The 21,521-nt window shown below is 42.3% G+C and overlaps 1 protein-coding gene across 1 annotated transcript; it reads left to right on the top strand.

Moving 5' to 3' along the window:
• The first annotated feature begins 15,234 nt into the window (after positions 1-15,234).
• LOC149407222 (uncharacterized) lies at positions 15,235-20,600 on the top strand. The gene is made up of 3 exons (XM_089619337.1): positions 15,235-18,462; positions 18,559-19,442; positions 19,578-20,600. Exons 1-3 carry the CDS (start codon positions 15,235-15,237, stop codon positions 20,551-20,553), a joined length of 5,088 nt encoding a protein of 1,695 aa, XP_089475463.1. The 3' UTR covers positions 20,554-20,600.
• The last annotated feature ends 921 nt before the right edge of the window (positions 20,601-21,521 follow it).

Here is a 21,521-nt window from a genome sequence, read left to right as displayed (position 1 = left end):
TCCTTTTCGGGTTTTGTGCCAGTACGGGCTCCTTTGTCATCAGTCGTCATAGGAGCTTCCCACCCGTGTATCACAACTTTCCATGTTCGGCTATCAAGGGACTTCAAGAAAGCGGTCATGCGTGCCTTCTAATATCCATAGTTGGTTTCGTCGAGTACTGGATGACGATTGACAGAACCTCCTTCTCGTGAACTATCCATAATAGGCAATCAGAAAAAAATACATGAAACCACCTAAGAGATCAAGGTGCCTGCTCTGATACCAATTGAAATTCTGATTAGTGCACACAATGTGTTGACAATGTGTCCGACAACTTGCTTGAACACAGATATGGATAAACAACAAAACAGTGCAGTAGACAAAGTACACACGACATGGTTACCCAGTTCGGTGAAACACACCTACATCTGGGGGCACGCTGCCAGTGGAAAGGATTTTCACTATCTTGTAGTCAATAGTACACACAAGGTTTATATCTGATTACAATAAAAAAAAATCAATAAAACCTAGAGACTATTACTACCAGTGATCACCTAGACAGGGACTCCCCCTGAATTTGAGCTCCGTCTCAATTCCACTCTTCGAGCAACCTCCTGGCTCGGATGACCTTCAGTCTTCAGCAGTACGTGAACCTTCAATCACGAGAACACAAAACCCAACTCTCACAACCACTCAATCTTTGTGGAATAGTGTTTGAGAGAATACACCACTTATAACCAAAACACACAGCCTCCCAGTCCGCCGGTCTTGCACGTTTAAGAGCTCTGAGTGTTTGATCAAAAGTGTCGAGGCTGCTAAGTGAGAGCGCATGGCTTTTATAGCAGCTGAACAATCCTGGAAGATATCTCGGGTTTCCTTACCCGGCCTCAAGCGAATATCACAAAATAAAGACTCCATCAAGGCGAATATCATGCAATGAAAACAGCAGCGAAAGATATCTTGCAATGAAGGCTCCAGCGAGGCAGATATCTTGTAATGAAGACAGCAGCGAGACAATAACTCAGCAATAAGTCACCAGCAAAGCAATCTGTCAAAACTGGAAACTTGCCAGAAATACTGTCTGCACACAGGAGGAAAGATGTCAAACCAGAAGTGGAAACATAACAACCGACATCTTTCCATACCACTTGCACTAAAAAATAAAACCAACAAAACAACGTATCAACACAAATGATACTTATGCCGTGGAACTATGCGTAAGTTCGTTAATGATTATTATATTTGTTTATTGTTTTTTTTTTCAAATAAATCATAAGTTAAGAATTTTGTTTATTTAGGAAGCATTGGATACTTTTGGCCATGGACGGAGATGGTAGTGTGTATCATTTTGATCCTCTTCATCATGTTATTCCGAGTGATCTAAAATTGGTCCTTTCAACGTAACTAGTAAATTTTTATCGTATTTGACATTATACAATTATAAATTATATTGTGCATTTAGACTTATGAAACTTATCTTATGTAGAGCGTATGGAAAATATTTTAACGTGCCGTTGAAGGTCTCTTGGCATAAGGAAAATGTAGTATAAAACTTACATAATTTTAATTTAAATTATAATGTATTACAAAAAATGATGTATTTTTATCATAGGGCCCAAAACAACATTCAAATATGGAGTACGAATATTATGTCTTACGCATGATGAGAGATTTTTATAGAGGGGGATCATTCCATGATACCGTCGAACATGTAAGTATCTAATTAATAGAGTTTCTTAGTATGTTATGTATGTTTATTAATATGTTAATTATTTTTTTCCGTTGCGATCATTGCCAACTTACAGTCATGCCGCAATGGACGAAGTTCAACAAGATTATGCTCGAATTATTGTAGATGGTATGTTCATGTATTTATAGTAAGCTATATTGTGGATAGGATTGAAGTAATATATAAAGAAGGTTAACTGATTGTAAAAACTGCTTCAATACTGTTAATTATAAGATTATCAAATCTAATCATGAAAAAATTGTGTTGTTTTTATCTACTTTTCTATTGGATTTGAATATTATTTCATTTGTTTTGCTGCAGGAAAAATATAGTGGAATACGTATTTTTAGAATTGAAAAAAAAAATATATTGGAGTCACTCATTAAACAAGCGACTCCCCATTTTAAATATTAAAATACATATAATGGCGTCGCTCGCTGACCGAGCGACGCCTGCCAGTCTGGCGTCGCTTTGTTTGCGAGCAACGCTACCAGCGAGTGACGCCAGTCTAGTGTCGCTTTTTATATGAGCGAGACTAGGTGATATCGAGACACTCTCTGCACGAGCGATGCCCAAGTAAGATCAATCGCCAAATCCGACGTGACGCTTACGTGGAGCGTCACTAGGTCATAAGCATCACCCATACTTAGGGTGTCACTAGCGTACGCGTCACTCAAAAAGCGACGCCCAAAATATAACGCTTCGCGTTTTGAGCAACTCTAAAAGTGTATTTTGTAGTAGTGCAATCATGCTTCTGTACAGTCTTGTGTCAACATGCTCAACTTCATCTTCCTTGGAAAGCTTGACTGTGACAGAATCAAGAGTTCTCTTCGGTTTCCCTAACTCAAGACCATACTTCTTTACCAGATCCTTGGCATACTTACTCTGGGATAAGAAAATTCCATCTTCAAACTGCTTGATTTAGAATTCTAGAAAGTAGGAAAGCTCACCAACCATGCTCATTTCAAATTCTGACTGCATCTGTTCTACAAAGTGGTTCAACATTTCCTGAGACATACCTCCAAAAACTATGTCATCCACATAAATCTAAGCAAACAACATCTCAGCACCAGGCGCTCATACCAAGCACGAGGGGATTGCTTAAGACCATACAAAACTTTATGAAGCTTGTAGAGATGATCAGGAAATTTAGGATCTACAAACCCCTTCGGCTGCTCCACATAAACTTCTTCATTGAGAATGCTATTCAAGAAAGCACTCTTGACATCCATCTGGAACAGTTTAAACTTCTCGAGACACGAGATTCCAAGAAGTAAGCGAGCTTCATGTCTAGCCATCGGAGCAAAAGTTCCATCAAAATCTAAGCCCTCAATTTGAGAGTACTCTTGAGCTACGAGTCTGGCTTTGTTTCTTGTGACATTTCCAAGAGAATCTGACTTATTTTTTAAAATACATCTCGGTACCAATGAAATTCACCTCTTCAAGTCTAGGAACAAGTTTCCAGACATCATTCCTCTCAAACTGCACAAACTCTTCTTGCATGGCATTCATCCAGAACTCATCGCGAACAGCCTCTGTGACATTCTTGGGTTCTATCCTGGAAGTAAAGCACACATTGCTTATCATTTCCCGATAGTTGACATGCTCCTTCCTTCGTGTGGTAACTCCTTCATTCAGATTTCCAATAACGGCCTCTGAGGGGTGATTATTTTTCACTCTGCTATAAGTCTTCTTAGCAGGCGAAGAAGTCGTACCCCTTTCTTCTGTAATAGCAGAAGCATCATCAATGTCTGAGACATCATCAGGAACACTATTTGAGGAATCAAGAGAAAAATTGTTAATGCCTTCATCCTCTTCAGAAGAGATTCTTTCTTCATCATCTATGACCTGATTTCTTGACTCTATTATGCACTTAGTTATCTTGTTGAAAACTCTTAAAGCACTCCCACTGGAGGTATTGTAAATGATAAACTTTTGAATCACTCGACTTGTAAATTCAAGTTTAATAAACGAGCTTCCGTTGTTACAATTAAATTCTTGAGTAAATTATGGTCTTATGAGTTTATTGAATTAATTTAAAATATTTTAAGGTAATGGAAAATCTCGGAATAAATAAAGGATTTATCAAGTTCGTCTCGAATAATAAATTATTTTTCGAGGAAATATTCCGGAAATTAATTTAAGAAATAAATTCTCAAGAATGAGAATTATTTCCGAGAAACTTTAAATATATTTAAATTAATCGAGAACGAACGAGAAAATTATCGATTTAAAGAATAAAATCGATATCTATTTGATTGTGGACTTGAATAAGGATTTAAATGGATGTGACCAATTCGCAACAAAAATTAAGGACCCAGTTGCAATAAAAATATAAATTTGGGTCAGACGTGAGGCTTACACTAAACGCTGAGTGCTTAAATGAGCAAATAGACAAGTCTTGCTCACATAAAATCTCACGCTTCTTCTCGCGTGGCCACCTGCAAAACCGAACCAGGAAGAAAAAAAAACAAGATCAACATCAAAATCATCGGCAACCATCATCCTCTTCTCTGTCTTCATCTTCTTCTTCTCCTAGTTCTTCTTCTTCCTCGCGCGCCACCAACCCGAGATGAGCCACACCCTGCGCGAGCTCCGGCCGAGGAAGTAGAACGCCGCGAGCTCACCGAGGACGTCGACCGAGAACCAATGCCGGGAAAAGAGAGATGGAGCACCGGAGACAAACAAATTCACGAAAACACGGTAAGAAATTTCTTACCGGGAATGGAATTGAAAAGCAGGGTTTATGTGTGAAATTTAGGGATTTTGGAATTTTGATATTTTCGAAGTTGATTGGTTTGATTCTGTGCTCAAAATCATGTTTGAAATTGATTGTTCGGGTTGTTTTTGAACTTGGACAAGTTTTGATTTTTTGAAATGGCTTTGGTCCGGAATTTCAGTCTGATAAAACGGACGTATACACGTTTATATGTTCTGAGATTATTTTTACTGGTATTTTTTTCTTCTGAATAATAGACTTCATGAGGTTTCTAAAAAGTCAAAAAACGCGTAATTCCGTTAAGAATTGTATGAGATATGAATTTTTGAAATCAGTGTTTCGAAGCTGTGAAAGCTGGAACTCCGAACCTGTAAACCGATATTGCAGGATGTTTTTGAGATAGTTTCTGAGATCTAAATTTGGCTTATAATATCTCATTAGAAAGCTATGGATGTTAGTTATGTTATGAAACCAAAATCATTGGATTTCTAATTTTGTAGCCGAAGTTATATACCGTCTTTATCTGGTGTCAAAACTGGAATTTTGAGAATTGGTTCGGTTTCAGATTTGGTTTGGCTGAGATGGTTTATTGACATGTTTAGCTTTTTTTTTGTGACATGTTGGTTTTTGGGAATTCGAGAGTGGGGTATTTGGATTTTCGATTTCGGGTTGGAATTTTTTGGTTTGATTGAGGTTTATGGTTCGTCATTTTGGTTTAAGTGTCAGGAATTTCTCGGATCTCAAAGTGAGACCGAGAATCGGAATATTAGAACTCGAGCATGAAATTGGTGTTATGTATTGACTCGAGGCTTGTTTATGAATTTCACAGCTTATTTACAGATCGAGTCATGACGGGCGAGAGCCGGCGGAACCGAACGCATCGAAGCCGGGACTTAGAGAATTCAGAAAAAAGAGGGGATCTCGATCTCACTCGTGAGTCCGTCAATCGCTTTCTAGCATTTAATACTCTCGAGTTAGATCGTAGATCTAATGATTTGGATTAATTTTAAATAATTGCTAATTATTTAATTAAAAGATGTCGGGAATTTAATTTTGGTTTATTAATTTTGAATTATCCGTTTGTATGCTTTAAGATTATTTATTTAAGACTCGTTAAAAATAATTATTGGATTTTATTTTGTACTATCTCTTCAGTACAAACACGTACGGGTCTTAAATAAGTTTAATTTCCGAAAGACCTGGAAATAAGTAAATTAAATTCTCGAACCCTGAATCGACTCGCAATGAATCCCGACAACGAACCTTAATCTCTTCAACATTTCCGAACCGAATGACTAACAAAGTTTCAACTTTGGATTCTAGTTCTCTCGATGCTTCAGAACGTGCCAAGAGTCTTGAGAAGCGGGTGAAGCAAGGCAACTCCAGAAGTCAACAAGTTTTCATCGAGTTATTCCGGGTAAGTGTGGAGACATAGGTCAACTACTTACCAAAAGAATAACCCCGTTTTACGTGCATCTCATGTGTTAGTAAACAGAGTAGGTGAAAGCCTTAAAACAAATACACTAATAAGATTAAAGCTTCGGCCACCTTTCGTGAAAATGTAAATTCGGGTTTTGCCCGTGAGGTTCAAACGCTAACTTGAACCAGCCACGATGTTATCTTGTTTTATTATATCCCTCTGCTAATCATAGTGGATAGGTTAGATCAGGGGTGACGGGACAGCATAAGTCAAACTCTTGGATTCGAACAAAGGGTGGAAGTACTGGGAGTAACACCCCGAGTCTTATTCCTAAAGCACTTAACTAGCACGAAAGAGAAACATTAATTCTTTCGGGGTTTATCCCGAGATGCCCTCTTGTAGTAGTATAAGTGTGTACTCTACGTGCTGCAGAGTACCCGGACCTTTATTGAACGGTTGTCGGTGGTACCCACAAGTTAACGACTTGTGTATGTGGCAGACCAAGGTGGTCTGTATGGCGCTGAGTACTCAAAACTGGGGAGAACCCAACAATACGGGAAGACGCCTCGAGCGAACTCGATAGCAACAGGCAGACGCTTGGAGTGAACCCGATAACAATGGGCAGCCGCCTCGAGCGAACCCAACGAGAACGGGCAGCCACCTCGAGCGAACCCAACGATAACGGGCAGTCGCCACGAGCGAACCCGATGGTAATGGGTAGTCGCCTAGAGTGAACCCATTCAGCAATGAGCAGCCGCCTCGAGTGAACGTAGTGTCGTTCCAAGGCGGCACACTTGCGCCAACGTTTAATGAAAATGGTACCACTAGTGGATCCCAAACAGTCTTAAAACACACAAGCCACCGTAAGACCGTTGTTCGAGGTCTGAGGCTCGCTTCTTGTCGTTTTGAAGATGGTAGTAGGATAGGATGTACGATCTGGTAGAGCAGGAAGTATGTAGGTATAGTGTGGCCATGCGTCAGTCATGCTCTAGTCTTAGAATCTTGCTGCATCTAGCTCTTATTCTGCATTCTTATATGCTTGTTTGCATGTCACATGAAATTTAGTTTATTTTCTTTCCTAGATAGACTCCAACTTACTGAGTCATTCGACTCGTAGCTTTATAACCCTTGGTCATGTAGATAACGGAAAAGCTCGTAAGCGGGAAGCGGAGTTGAAGACCGAGACCGAGCGCGTATCGCCTTGACTTGTGGGCTATGGGGTCTCACGAACCGGGGATTTGGTTTATTCGTCAAAACTTTCCGAGAGGTATATGTATATGAGTCATAGCTTGTGCAGGACATGCCATGACAGTGGAGGCACGATTGTGAATGCGACACGAGGTGTTAACGGCCTCTACCCAGAAGTGGTACAAGATGTTCTTAGCATACACGAGCAATTTCTTGGATACTCCTGTTCTTCCTTTCGATGATGCCATTCTGTTAGGGAGTGATGGGAGCAGAGAACTCATGAGTCCTTGTGAGTTGCAGAACTCTAGAAACTTGTTTTCAAACTCTTTCCCATGATCACTTCGAATCCTCATAATCTTCCCAGTATAGTTCTATTTCTCACGTTGAAGATGCAGACTTAAGAGTCCGAAAAACTTCGAAAGCCTCATATTTTTCTCTTAGAAACTCCACCCAGGTGTACCTAGAATAGTCATCAACAACTACTAGGATATATTGCTTCCCACCATGGCTTTCAACTTGCATAGGACCCATAAGATCCATGTTAAGAAGCTCCAAAAATCGAGATGTGGTGAGGTAGTCAACCTTTTTTGTGGGATGCACGGACTTGATTTCCAACTTGGCATTGCCCGCATATTCTTCCTTCTTTGAGGCTCTATTTATATATATATGCTATAATGATGTGATTTTAACTTATTTTCACTGCATTATGGAGGTATACATCAATTTTGAAAATGGAGCTAAATACCCACAAATCATAGAATACATGTTCATGGAAGATATGAAAGAAAACAAGAAAGAGAGAAAGCATTACATAGGTGAGAGCAGTGTTTAAAATATCGATATCGAGACCCACACCGAGGTTCTGATTTTACGAATATATCGAGTATCGACGGATATTCTATAGCAATTTCAATACCGACTATCGATTATATCGGTGATATATCGATTACTGACGGATATATCGACAAAAATCTTATTAAAAAATTAATTTTATATAAACACATGTTGGAATTGATCTAGGGTTTAAGAAAAAGTTTAACGCTTCGGTAAGCGGCGGAATTTTAAAAATTTTCTTTTTCAAGTAAAACGTTTTTACTAACCTAGACAAAGAGCAAGCACATGTAAATAAAAACTAATATGAGCATTAAAGATTACTAACCTTTCTCGAGGCTTGAACGTTGAGAAGCTTTTGGAAAGTTGCAACGTTCGTCTCCCTCGCATCACGTCTCTCTTTCTTTCCTCGCCAACTCGAGCAACCACGATGGTTTCTATCACAAGAATCACTCGAGAGAAAAGAAATTAGTGAGTGAGCACTTTTAAACACGACGACTCGAGAACAAGTCTCAGAGTCGAAGAGCTAAAACCACTAGGTCAAATGAGGACCTAGGTGCCAAAACAAAACGAAAAATAACTAGAGAGAGAGAAAGGAGAAATCGCCCACAAGGTCTAGAGAGAGAGTCTCTCAATCTCTAAATTATGTGAAATGAATGAAATGAGAGGAATGAGGTGGGGTATTTATAGGAGGAGGATTACCTTCAAAAGGTAGTTTCCTCATACCCCTTGCACGTCCAAATGAGCTTCTAGAAGCCTTTAGATTTGTTTCCTCATCTGCTTTCTCTCTTAGTTGGCCGAAATTGCACTTTCCTTCTAGAGGAAATTTGTTTCCTCTTTTTTCTTTTGGCAAGAATCTTCATACATTAATGCACAAAATAAACTATCTTTCCCACTATGGCATGAACGAAATTCAGCCATATTTTCCTTGGGTTGGATGAAATTTGAGCTTCTAGAATGAGCTTCTAGATGTTTCTTCATTTGTTCATGACAACATAAGAAAAACCCATTAAGAATTTTCAAGTAAAATTCTATGAAATGAAATATTTTCCTTGGGTTGGATGAAATTTGAGCTTCTAGAATGAGCTTCTAGATGTTTCTTCATTTGTTCATGACAACATAAGAAAAACCCATTAAGAATTTTCAAGTAAAATTCTATGAAATGAAATTAATCCTCAAGACCCAAATTCGTTAAGTTGGCCGTGTGATTTAAATTTCATTTGTCATCATATGACAATGACAAAAAAAATTTATTGACATTCATTTCATCCTATGTTTAAAAATACAAAAATACCCTTTTGACAATTTTCACAAAACTTGTCTCGTTCTTGTTTTGACTTAGCTTCTAGTTTAACTATTCCTACTCGATATGATTTGTGACAGTGACCTCATGGATCCAAACGAACAAAGCTTGAGATAAACACTTGGACTCAAAAGTTCACAAACCTTTTCCAAGTTTAGCTTAATGTCAACTGACTCCACTAAAGAGTTGACACTGAAAATCTCTCGGTTCAAATGAATTTATTTTCTACTCAAGAATTCAACCAAATTATGATATGAGCGGATCCACTGAATATTATCTATGTTTACCCTTCATGAATATCATCAGCTAGTCGGGATTTACAAAATTACCATTTTACCCTTCTAGCTGTTATTTCCTCAACTCTTTTGTCACTTGTGAATAAGTTAGAAACAATGTATTGACGAGGAGCTAACAAGTCACATTGTTTCATCCAAAAGAGTCAGGACTCAATTTGGACACTGGCCAGTTCATTTATTCACACTCCAAGGAACAAAGCATGAGGTGATATACATTGCATTTCAACAATCTTGTACATGAATTCCATATCTTTGAGAACTTCACAAAGTTACTCATGACATCTTCATAACTTAGTACTTCACCAATAGGTCCTGTTCGGAATCACATAGTGAGTCCGAACTCTGACTTTCTCAAATGAGAATACGTAAGCTATGAAATGACATGTCTCATTTCAGGATTAAGGTAAGCATGATGCAATTCATACGTAGTGACTTCGAGACATAAGAGGTTAAATGGTTTGTTCTTATCTTGTCTTCTAGAAGTGCACTGGTCAATTCAGTACCTTCGGAAGATACCTAGAAGAACTATAGAGTCTCCAACTCTCAATGCCCCATAACCAGACATCATAGATTCTCTTAACAATCGTACTGAGGTCAATAGTCCTTTGACCCTTAGATTGCGAATATCGTTTTAAGCAAACTAGAAAGAGTTTGTTCATGCAAATCTACATTTGTCTCTTCGTAAGTTGTTAAGTTTGTTTATGGACTAAAGACTAATGTTTTATCATAAAGCTTCAAACAGACAAGAAAGAATGAATGAACGCTTCAACTTTTTATTAATGAATAAGCAATTACAAGCAAGAGTCTTCGTGAGACTTTATTACATCAAATGTATAAAATAAAGACTACAACTCTTCTTGTGGGCACCATTGACAATAAACTCCCACTTGACTCAAAGAAGATGTGTGTAGTCCTTCATGCCTAATCCCTCTCAATGTTGGTCGAAGACCTTGTTTGCTAGGGCCTTGGTGAGTGGATCTGCTAGGTTGTCCACCGTTGAGATCTTCTTCACTTCCACGTCTCCGCGCTGCACGATCTCTCAAATCAAATGGTATTTCCTCTCAATATGTTTAGAGCGCTTATGGCTTCGAGGTTCCTTTGAGTTAGCGACAGCCCCACTATTATCACAATAAAGGGTCATGGGCTCGTCGACGTTTGGAACAACTTTCAAATACTTAAGGAATTTTCTAAACCATACAGCATCTTTGGATGCTTCACAAGCAGCCACATATTCTTCTTCCATTGTGGAGTCAGCAATGCAAGATTGCTTAATACTCTTTCACACAATAGCTCCACCATTAAGTATGAACACAGATCTCGAAGTGGATTTCCTGGAATCCTTATCCGCTTGAAAATCGGAGTCGGTATATCCCGTCATAGTTAGGTTAGTACCTGAGTATGTAAGCATCAAGTTCCTAGTTCTTCGAAGATACTTGAGAACATGCTTAACAACAATCCAGTGCTCGGGTCCAGGGTTGGATTGGAAACGGCTACCTACGCCAACGGCGAAACATATATCAGGTCTAGTGCAAAGCATAGCATACATGAGGCTTCCTACGACAGAAGCGTAAAGAATTTTCCTCATGTCTTCAATCTCTTGTGCAGTCTTGGGAGACTGGTCCTTAGAGAGTGAGACTCCATGCCTAAAGGGTGTTTGACCCTTCTTGGAGTCTTGCATCGAGAAGTGATCCATCACCTTATCAATATAAGATGCTTGAGAGAGCGACAGAGTCCGGTTCTTCCTATCTCGAAAGATTTGGATCCCCAGAATGTACGCGGCTTCTCCTAGATCCTTCATATCGAATTGCTTTGCTAACCAGACCTTAACCTCAGATAATTTACCCACATCGTTACGTATGAGTAATATATCATCAACATATAATATCAGAAACACAACTTTGCCTTCGTGTATTAACTTGTAAACACAAGGCTCATCTATTGACTGTTCAAAGCCGAAGCTTTTCACTGTTTCATCGAATCTAATATTCCATGACCTAGATGCTTGCTTGAGTCCATAAATGGACTTAAGTAACTCACAACCATTGGTCTCTTGACCTTCCTCCACGAAACCGTCTGGTTGAGCCATGTAAATGCGCTCGTCAAGATTGCCATTTAGGAAGGCTGTCTTGACATCCATTTGCCAGATCTCATAGTCGAGAGCTGCAGCTATGGATAGGAGTATGCGGATGGATTTAAGCATCGCGACTGGCGAGAAGGTTTCTTCATAGTCAATCCCTTGTTGTTGGGTATAACCCTTCGCCACGAGTCGTGCTTTGAACGTCTCGACGTTCCCATCCGGACCCATTTTCTTCTTGTATATCCACTTACACCCTACGGGTTTAATCCCTTCAGGAAGGTCTACAAGTTTCCAGAATTTGTTGACATACATCGAGTGCATCTCAACTTTCATGGCGTCAAGCCAAAGGTTTGATTCAGAACAAGCCATCGCTTGGCTATAGGAAACAGGATCATCCATGTCAGAGATGGTACGAGAGAGTCTCCATAAGATATGTACTTGTCAGGCTTTTGAGTAGCCCTACGTCGAAGTACTACTTGACGAGATTCTGAAGAGTTAGGTTGTGTTTCAGTTGGGGTAAGAACAGTTCTTACAGATGAGGTAGAAGCTTCCTCACCCAACTTTTCTTCAAGCACAATTTTGCTTCTAGGTTTTGCATCTTTCATAAAGTCTTCCTCAAGGAAACGAGCATTCGTGCTAACGAAAGTCTTATCGTCCTCGGGACTATAGAATATGAAACCTTTGGTTTCCTTTGGATATCCCACAAACAAGCACAATTTTGACCTACTAGCCAACTTGCTAGTCTTTGGACTTAGCACATGTGCAGGGCAACCCCAAATTCGGATGTGACCCAGATTTACTTTACGGCCAGTCCATCTTTCATAAGGAGTACCAGGAACTGTTTTAAACGGAACTTGGTTCAGAATGTAAGCGGCTGTTTCGAGGGCATATCCCCAAAAGGAAAGAGAGAGTGATGAGTAACTCATCATTGATCTAACTATCTCCATAAGAGTTCGGTTTTTTCTCTCTGACACTCCGTTTTGTTGTGGTGTGCCAGGTGCGGTAAGCTGAGAAGCGATACCTTCTTCTTTAAGAAAGTCATCGAACTCTCCAGACATATACTCACCACCTCGATCAGATCGAAGGGTTTTGATCACTTTGCCAGTTTGCTTTTCCACTAAAGCCCTAAAGACCTTAAATACGTTATAGGTCTGGGATTTGTGTTTGAGCAAATAGACAAAACCATATCGCGAGTAATCATCGGTGAAGGTAACGAAGTATTCGTATCCTCTACGTGCATGTTGACTGAGCGGACCACAAACATCAGAATGTACTAGTTCCAGCAACTCAGTGGCTATTCGACCCTTATCGGAGAAAGGTCGCTTAGTCATTTTTCTTTCTATGCAGGATTCACAAGTAGGTAGTGAACCTATTGCAGAGGCTTGGAGTGGACCGTCCCTCACAAGTCTCTTAATCCTGTCTAGACTGATATGACCAAGTCTTAAGTGCTATAGATATGTTGATTTTATTAGATCGGAGGATTCAGAAAGTTTGATCTTCTTTGGCTCCCTAATTAGATCTTTATCTATTTCGGTGTCTAAAAGGGAATGTTGAGTGGGATAGATGTAGAAAAGAGCATTCTTCATACATGCATCAGTGACAAAAGAATTATCAGGAAACGAAATACGAATTCCATTCTTGATGAACTTTAAACAATAATCTTGCTCAAGAAGACGAGCAACGGATATTAAGTTCTTCCCAAAGGTAGGAACAAAATAAACATTATTCAAGTTTAAAGTGCGGTCTTCAAAAGACAGTGTCACGGATCCCACAGCCTTCGCAGACACCAGGCTCCCTGATAAGTGAGATTCATTCACACTTATCTATGACTCTTAGATAAGAATCGAAGCTTGTTCTTAATGTTTTTGATATTATTTTGTAGTTTTCATTGCATTTTCAGGTTTGAGAGAGTATGAGAAGGTGGTGGTGCGAAAACGGGCTGAATCGGAGCTAAATCGAGCAAGTTATGGTCATTTGAAGTCAAGTCAACAAAAGTCAACGGAGGTCAACAAGAAGTCAGCTTCTCAAGGCTGGCGCGCCGCGCCTATTGAATGGCGCGCCGCGCCCCTGGTGACCAAATTTACACCCGAGAGCTCGAGCGGCCAACGCGCAAGAGAGGCGCGGCGCGCCTTCAGAAATTCAAGAGTGGCGCGGCGCGCCTGTTATGTGGCGCGCCGCGCCAGGTGCTTTTTCAGAATTCTTGGAGCTTGTCTTTTAAATCATTTTTGGCCCTTGGATCTCATCCAAGGGTCCATATTTGCTCCGAAAACCTCTTCTAAACCCTCATATACACTTATTCAAAGAAGAAAAAGGGAGGCTTTAGCATAGAACACTTTAGTTTTTGTTTTGAAACCTTGAGAGAGAAAGTGAGAGAGAGAAAGCTAGGGTTGACACACATTTTTGTTCTTGAGCTTGGAAGTGAAGAAGAAGAGGGAGAAGTGACAACCTCCATCATCCTCATCATCTCCATTTGTTCATCCTTAACTCTATCTCTTTTATTTATTGTTATTTACTTATTTACTCCACTTAATGCTTTGTTGAACATATTTTAAGCTTTCAAGCATTCTATTGAGTTTTGTTGATTATTTTTATCTATTGAGCATTGAGTATTGTGATTACTTTATTGTTTTATCTTAGTGGAATATTGAAGTAGTGCTTGAGTTAATGAAAGCTTTGTTTGGTTGTTGAGATTAGCATTCAATGTCTTGTTTCTTTATTGTTTTGTTTCTTTTACTTATTTCAATTTTACTTTGTTTATTCTCAATTATGAGTAGCTAAATAGATTTGGGGTGCGATGTAGTTGAGTAGTTGAGTTGGTTGGTCAAACCTTTAGATTAGATTTTGTGCTTCATGGTTGGGTTGAGAGTGAAATATTATGGATATGGGTTGTGTGTTAACGCTAATTAGAGTAGCTAACTAATTAGTGAACCTTAGACGAGTTTAGAAACCGAGAGGTAATAAACGAGTGAGCTCTACCCGTCCCATCATTAACCTTCCTAGAGCTATAGAAAGACTAGGGGGTAGATGTAGTTGATTGAAATCCCGGGCTAAATGCGGTTTTGTGTTTTAGTAGGACCCAAACCGAGAGGTGTAAGTTCGACACGTAGCTAGATTCCTAAAGACTCGAGAGAGATTAGTGAATGTTTTAAGAGGGATTGAGACTAAATTTTACAACTCTAAACCCGAGCTTAGAATCGTACCAAGACCGACCGACTCGATGAAATAACGAAATCGCGCCCCCTCCTTTTAACTTGTGTTTAAATAGTGTTTTCACTTTTGTTTACATTTCATCTTGTTCTCAAAACAATCAAAAACCCCCCATTTTTCATTTTCCATAACTCGAAAAAGAAAGCTAGTGAGTTTGCTTCGGAAATAGTCTAGAGTCCTTGTGGGATCGATATCCGTGCTTTTGCACTCTATTACTTGACGACACGTTCGCTTGCGTCGTGTAGAATTTTTCTTTAGTTAAGAAAATTCACATCAAGTTTTTGGCGCCGTTGCCGGGGACTTCGGTTCTATTTTCGATTGAATTATCTAGTTTAATTTTTGAGTTTGTTTGTTATTATTGTGCTTATTGTGGGCCTCTTATGTTTTAAAGGTGCATGCGACGACGTAACCCTCCGCTCATTCCTATCAATCACGAGATCGAACGGACTTACCGACGAAACCGAGCGGAGGCAAGGCGAGCCGCCATGGAAGGAGGCAATGAAGCACAACATCATGCTCGTCGAAACGCGGAACATGGAGAAGAACGAAGGACCATACTCGACTATGGTCAACCTACTTTCGACGAGCACCAATCGGCAATACGAATTCCGGAGATGGAAGGGAACCCAAACTTCGAGATTAAAACCTCGATCATCCACATGGTGCAAAACAACCAATTTTCCGGTTCCCCCTCCGAAGATCCGCAAGACCACATCAACAACTTCTTGCGGATTTGCAACACGTTCAATCTCCCTCACTTATCCAAGGAGGCCGTGTGTCTACGACTCTTCCCGTTCTCCATCCGAGACCGCGCACATGGGTGGTTATCCTCTCTTGCTCCGGGTTCGATCACCACATGGGATGACTTATGCTCGAAGTTCATCTCACGATTCTTCACTTTTGAGAAGATGACCCGGAGGAGAAACGAAATCCATAACTTTGGACAATACGACGGAGAGTCCCTTTACGAAGCGTGGGCTCGCTTCAAGGACATGATTCGGAAGTGTCCGGGCCACGGTATTGCGGAGTGGGTGCAACTCCAAATCTTCTATAGCGGGCTTATGGCCTCGACGCAAGACCGAGTCAACACCGCATCGGGGGGCTCACTTCTCGACAACACCACCACCGATGCATTTGCACTACTCGAGAAGATGGCCCAAGTGAACGATCAATGCCCGGTCGAGAGGAGAATTGCCGCGAGAGAGCCGATAACTCCGGAGATGGAGCTCCTCAAATCGTTGACAATCGAGGTAGCCAAACTCGCGAAGACCGTCCACGGTAAAGAAGCGGTGAAGGCGGTGGGGACATCTCACCACAAGTGTGGTTTGTGTGCGGGTCCTCACCCGACGGACGAATGTGGCGAGATAGAGGAGTCTAAGTTTGTGGGAAACCACAACAATCGTCCCACGTACCAAAACTCGGGGAATTCTTACACGGGAGCGAGGAACAATCATCCAAACTTCTCATGGAGAAATCCTCAAGACCAAGTGGCGATGCAACAGGCTCCACCTCAACACCAACAACCATACCTCCCACCACATCATCAACAACATCAACAACCACCACCTCAACAACACCATGGGAGCTCACAATACCGGAATAATCCTCCTCCTCAAGACAAGAGACCGAATCTTGAAGATTTAATTGCCCAAATGGCAATTGAAAACACCAAGTTCAAGACGAACACCACGGCCGCACTCGAACGCCAAGAAGCGGTCCTCAAAAGCAACTCGGCCCAAATAAGAACTCTTGAAGTTCAAATGGGTCACTTCGCTAAAGCCATGAGCGAGAGACCGCAAGGGTCCCTTCCAAGCAATACCGATGTCAACCCCCGATCACAATGTAACGCCATCACTTTGAGAAGTGGTAATGTGGTTGACAACTCGACCGAGAGCCAAGAGAAAAAGAAAGGAAAGGGGCATGTAGACGAGTCTTCACCGACGGATCAAGCTTCACCGACGCGACTTCCGATTGCTCCACCAACCACCAAGGTTCCCCTTCAAGTCCCGTTCCCTCAACGCCTCAAGAAAAACAACATCGACAAGCAATTTGGTAAGTTTCTTGACATCTTCAAGAAACTAGAGATCAATATACCATTTGCCGATGCGATAGAGCAAATGCCGAAATACGCGAAATTCCTAAAGGAGATCATTTCCCACAAGAGACGGATAAGCGAAGAGTGCGATACTATCGCTCTCACCGAGGAGTGTAGTGCGATTATCCAACGGAGGCTACCCACGAAGTTGAAAGATCCGGGGAGCTTCACCGTTCCTTGTGATATTGGAGGCTCGAATCTTGGGAGGGCGTTATGTGACTTGGGAGCTAGCATCAACTTGATGCCGTACTCAATCTTCCTCAAGCTTGGAATCGGAGAAATCAAACCGACTCGCATCACGCTTCAAATGGCGGACCGGTCAATCAAGTATCCTCGTGGAGTGATTGAAGATGTACTCGTCAAGGTTGATAAGTTCATCCTCCCCGCGGATTTTGTTGTGCTCGACATGGAGGAAGATCGGAACATTCCGATCATTTTGGGGAGACCTTTCTTAGCGACCGCCGGTGCGCTCATCGATGTGCAAAAAGGAGAATTGAAGTTGCGGGTGAATGGCGAAGAAGCTCATTTCAACGTCTTCGACTCGGTGAAGTATTCGAGAGCTAGCGATGACGTGTTCCGAGTCGATATGTGCAACGCCATCATCAACGATTATGCTCACCAATCCACCGACTCACTCGAGGTATGTCTTCTAAACTCAATGGATTTTGCTAATGAGTTGTTGAGATGTGAAGCTTTAGGTGAAGCAAATTACATGGATAGCTTTGAGCCAAACCGAAAGAAGTATTTTGAAAGTTTGGGAGAGAGACCACCACGAGTCCTTCCATCCATCGAGAAGCCACCCGAGCTAGAGCTCAAGGAGTTGCCATCGCACCTCCGATATTCCTACCTAGGAGACGAGTCCACACTCCCGGTGATCATTTCCGCTCACTTGAGCAAAATGGAGGAAGAGAAAATCTTGGAGGTGTTGCGGAGACACAAGACCGCTTTAGGATGGACTTTGTCCGACATCAAAGGCATTAGTTCATCCTATTGCACGCACCGAATCCTCATGGAAGACGACCACCGCCCCTCGATCGAGCATCAAAGACGACTCAACCCGGCGATGAAGGAAGTGGTGAGAAAGGAGATTTTGAAGTGGCTCGACGCCGGAGTCATTTACGCCATCTCCGATAGCCCTTGGGTGAGCCCGGTTCAATGTGTGCCGAAGAAAGGAGGCATAACGGTGGTGAAGAACGCCAACAACGAGCTCATTCCGACTCGAACGGTGACCGGTCACCGCATTTGCATGGACTACCGAAAGCTCAACAACGTAACTCGGAAAGACCATTTTCCGTTGCCATTCATTGATCAAATGCTCGACCGTCTCGCCGGCCACAACTACTATTGCTTCCTCGACGGCTATTCCGGGTATAATCAAATCGCCATCGCCCCCGAAGATCAAGAGAATACCACCTTCACGTGTCCCTACGGCACGTTTGCTTTCCGGAGAATGCCATTTGGGCTATGCAACGCACCGGCGACTTTCCAACGGTGCATGATGGCGATCTTCTCCGACATGGTGGAGCGTACCATCGAGGTATTCATGGACGATTTCTCTGTGTTTGGTTCCGACTTTGACCAATGCCTTGAACATTTGTCCATGGTGCTTTCGAGGTGTGTTGAGACCAACCTTGTGCTAAATTGGGAGAAGTGTCACTTTATGGTGAAAGAAGGCATTGTGTTGGGTCATCGAATCTCGGCGAAAGGATTGGAGGTTGACCGAGTAAAGATAGAGACGATTTCTAAGTTACCTCCTCCAATATCGGTGAAGGGAGTCCGAAGCTTTCTCGGCCATGCGGGTTTCTATAGGCGCTTCATCAAAGATTTTTCAAAGATCACTAAGCCTCTTTGTGGCTTGCTCGAGAAGGACGCGAAGTTTGTTTTCACTTTGGAGTGTTTGGAAGCTTTCAACACTCTAAAGAAGATGTTAAGCACGGCCCCGATCATTACCGCCCCGAATTGGGACTTGCCTTTTGAGTTGATGTGTGACGCGAGTGACTTCGCGGTTGGAGCGGTTCTCGGTCAAAGGAAGGACAAGGTCTTCCACACCATCTACTACGCAAGCCGAACTCTCAACGAAGCTCAACTCAACTACACCACCACCGAAAAGGAGCTCTTAGCCGTGGTGTTTGCCTTCGACAAGTTCCGGCCGTACGTCATCGGAAACAAGGTGGTAGTCTACACCGATCACGCCGCGATACGATATTTAATGACGAAGAAAGATGCCAAGCCTCGGCTTATTCGGTGGGTTCTCTTGCTTCAAGAATTTGATGTGGAGATCAAGGACAAGAAAGGAACGGAGAATTTGGTAGCCGACCATCTCTCGCGTCTCGAGACCTTTGAGCACGTCCACGATCGTGCCAAGCCCATTGACGACTTATTCCCCGACGAGAAACTCATGGCGGTTCAAGGAGTCGCACTACCATGGTATGCCGATTATGTCAACTATTTAGTCGGCGAGGTAATTCCGGAAGACCTCAAGTCGTACCAAAAGAAGAAGTTTCTCTCGGATGTACGAAGATACTATTGGGAAGAGCCGATTCTCTATCGGCAATGTGCGGACCAAATCATTCGGCGGTGTTACCCGGAAGACGAAATGGACTCGGTTATGAGGCATTGCCACAAGTTGGAGTGTGGAGGGCATTTCGGCCCGACACGTACCGCGGCTAAGATTCTCCAAAGCGGCTTTTATTGGCCGTCGATCTTCAAGGATTGCCGAGAATTCATAATGTCATGCGATCGTTGTCAACGGACGGGAAACATCTCTAACCGGAACGAGATGCCGTTGACGAATGTCCAAGAAATTGAGCCATTTGACGTGTGGGGGATCGATTTCATGGGACCGTTCCCATCGTCTTACAACAACAAGTATATCCTCCTCGCGGTGGATTATGTGACGAAGTGGGTTGAAGCTAAGGCGACTCCGATGAGTGACGGTAAAGCGGTCCTAAACTTTCTCAAGAATAACATCTTCTCTCGATTCGGTACCCCTCGAGCCATCATAAGCGACGGTGGGTCTCACTTTTGCAACCGCCAATTTGAAGCGCTTCTCACCAAGTATAGCGTTACCCATCGGAAAGCGTTGGCTTATCATCCTCAAGCCAATGGCCAAGCGGAAGTGTCGAATCGAGAAATCAAGCAAATTCTCGAAAAGACGGTGGGTAGTTCATTGAAGGATTGGTCCAACAAGCTCCATGATGCTCTTTGGGCCTACCGAACCGCGTTCAAGACGCCCTTAGGTATGTCCCCGTATCGACTTGTTTACGGGAAAGCTTGTCACTTACCCGTGGAACTTGAGCACAAGGCTTTGTGGGCAATGAAAAAGCTCAATTTTGACTACCAAGCGGCGGGGCAACAAAGACTTCTTCATCTCAACGCGCTTGACGAGCTAAGGACCGACGCGTACGAGAATGCGAAAATCTACAAAGAAAAGACTAAAGCATGGCACGACAAGCATATCGTGCGAAAGGAGTTTGTAGTAGGCCAAAGAGTTCTTCTCTTCAACTCTCGGTTGAAACTTTTTCCCGGGAAATTGAAGTCTCGGTGGTCCGGCCCGTTCGAAGTCGTTCGAGTATTCCCATACGGCTCGGTGGAACTCAAGGCAGCCAATGGATCGACCTTCAAAGTGAATGGACAACGAGTGAAGCCATACTACGGCGGAGTATTCGAGAGTGAGCGGGTAGTCACTCTCCTCGCCCCGGAACAATGAACGACAAATCGGTACCCCGTCGAGCTCTAGACGTTAAATTAAGCGCTTGTGGGAGGCAACCCACGATTCTTTCGTTGTCTTTAATTTCTTTTATTTGAAAAAAAAAAAAAAAAAAAAAAACAGACAGGGCGCGCCGCTCCATGACCATGGCGCGCCGCGCTCTAGTGGAAAAAAGTTCCCGAGAGCCAGCGCGTTGAGGCGCGCTGGTAGGCGCGGCGCGCCTTCACGTTTCTGGACATTGGCGCGACGCGCCTGATAAGTGGCGCGGCGCGCCATAGCGTTTTAATAGCCACGGACTTGGTCCAAAACACACACTTTTCAAATTTTTCTCAAACTTTCTCCTCCCCCTCCGAAACCCAACACTTTTTTGCTCGAAATTTCTCATTCCAAACACAAAATTTCTTCAAAATCTTGCATCCAACATCATCATTTGTGCATTTACTTCGGATTTCATCGTCGATTTTGACTCGTTGAGCACATTTTCACCCGAATTTCAACTTTTGAGGTGAGTTTGATTTCGAATTTTTATGAGTTTAAAGCACGTTTTGGGCTTGGATATTGATTGAATAATGTGTTTAGGTTGTTTGTAGAGGTGTTTGGGTGAACAAAATTCTAGTTTGGTGTAGTTTTCATAGTAAAATCTCATGCACGCTAGGTGTTCGTAAAAATGCCCGAGAGAGAGTTTGTTGACATTTTTGTGTGTGTAGGTCTCGTTCGTGATAGTAAGTGTCTTCATGTAAGTTTGTGGTGTCGTGCATGAGTTTTTGTTTGAAAATTTTGGGTGTTTGGTCGATTTGTAATTTTTCCATATTGTGACCCGTTGTCCCGGACGCCGCGTCCCGGCGTCGTGAGTCTAATGCCGTGTCGAGTTGTGATTTTCAGGAATGGCACCAAAGCGAGCGCGAGCGGCGTCGGCCCGTGGAACTCCGTTGTCGAGGCTCATCGTCGGAGCCGACGCAAAATGGGCA

Source organism: Urtica dioica, chromosome 1 (assembly GCF_054948205.1).
Source record: "Urtica dioica subsp. dioica isolate 48M chromosome 1, U.dioica_male_clone48M_v1_H2, whole genome shotgun sequence".
Taxonomy (NCBI): Eukaryota; Viridiplantae; Streptophyta; class Magnoliopsida; order Rosales; family Urticaceae; genus Urtica; species Urtica dioica.
The sequence above is the reverse complement of the archived record's forward strand: the minus strand, read 5'-3'. Positions and strand labels throughout refer to the sequence as shown.

Coding starts and splice junctions, on each gene's coding strand:
- LOC149407222 (XM_089619337.1), top strand. CDS start 15,235: ATGGAAGGAGGCAATGAAGCACAACATCATGCTCGTCGAAACGCGGAA. Junction 18,463..18,558: donor CCATGGTGCTTTCGAGGTGT/GTTGAGACCAAC, acceptor AAAGGATTGGAG/GTTGACCGAGTAAAGATAGA. Junction 19,443..19,577: donor TGTTACCCGGAAGACGAAAT/GGACTCGGTTAT, acceptor ATTCATAATGTC/ATGCGATCGTTGTCAACGGA.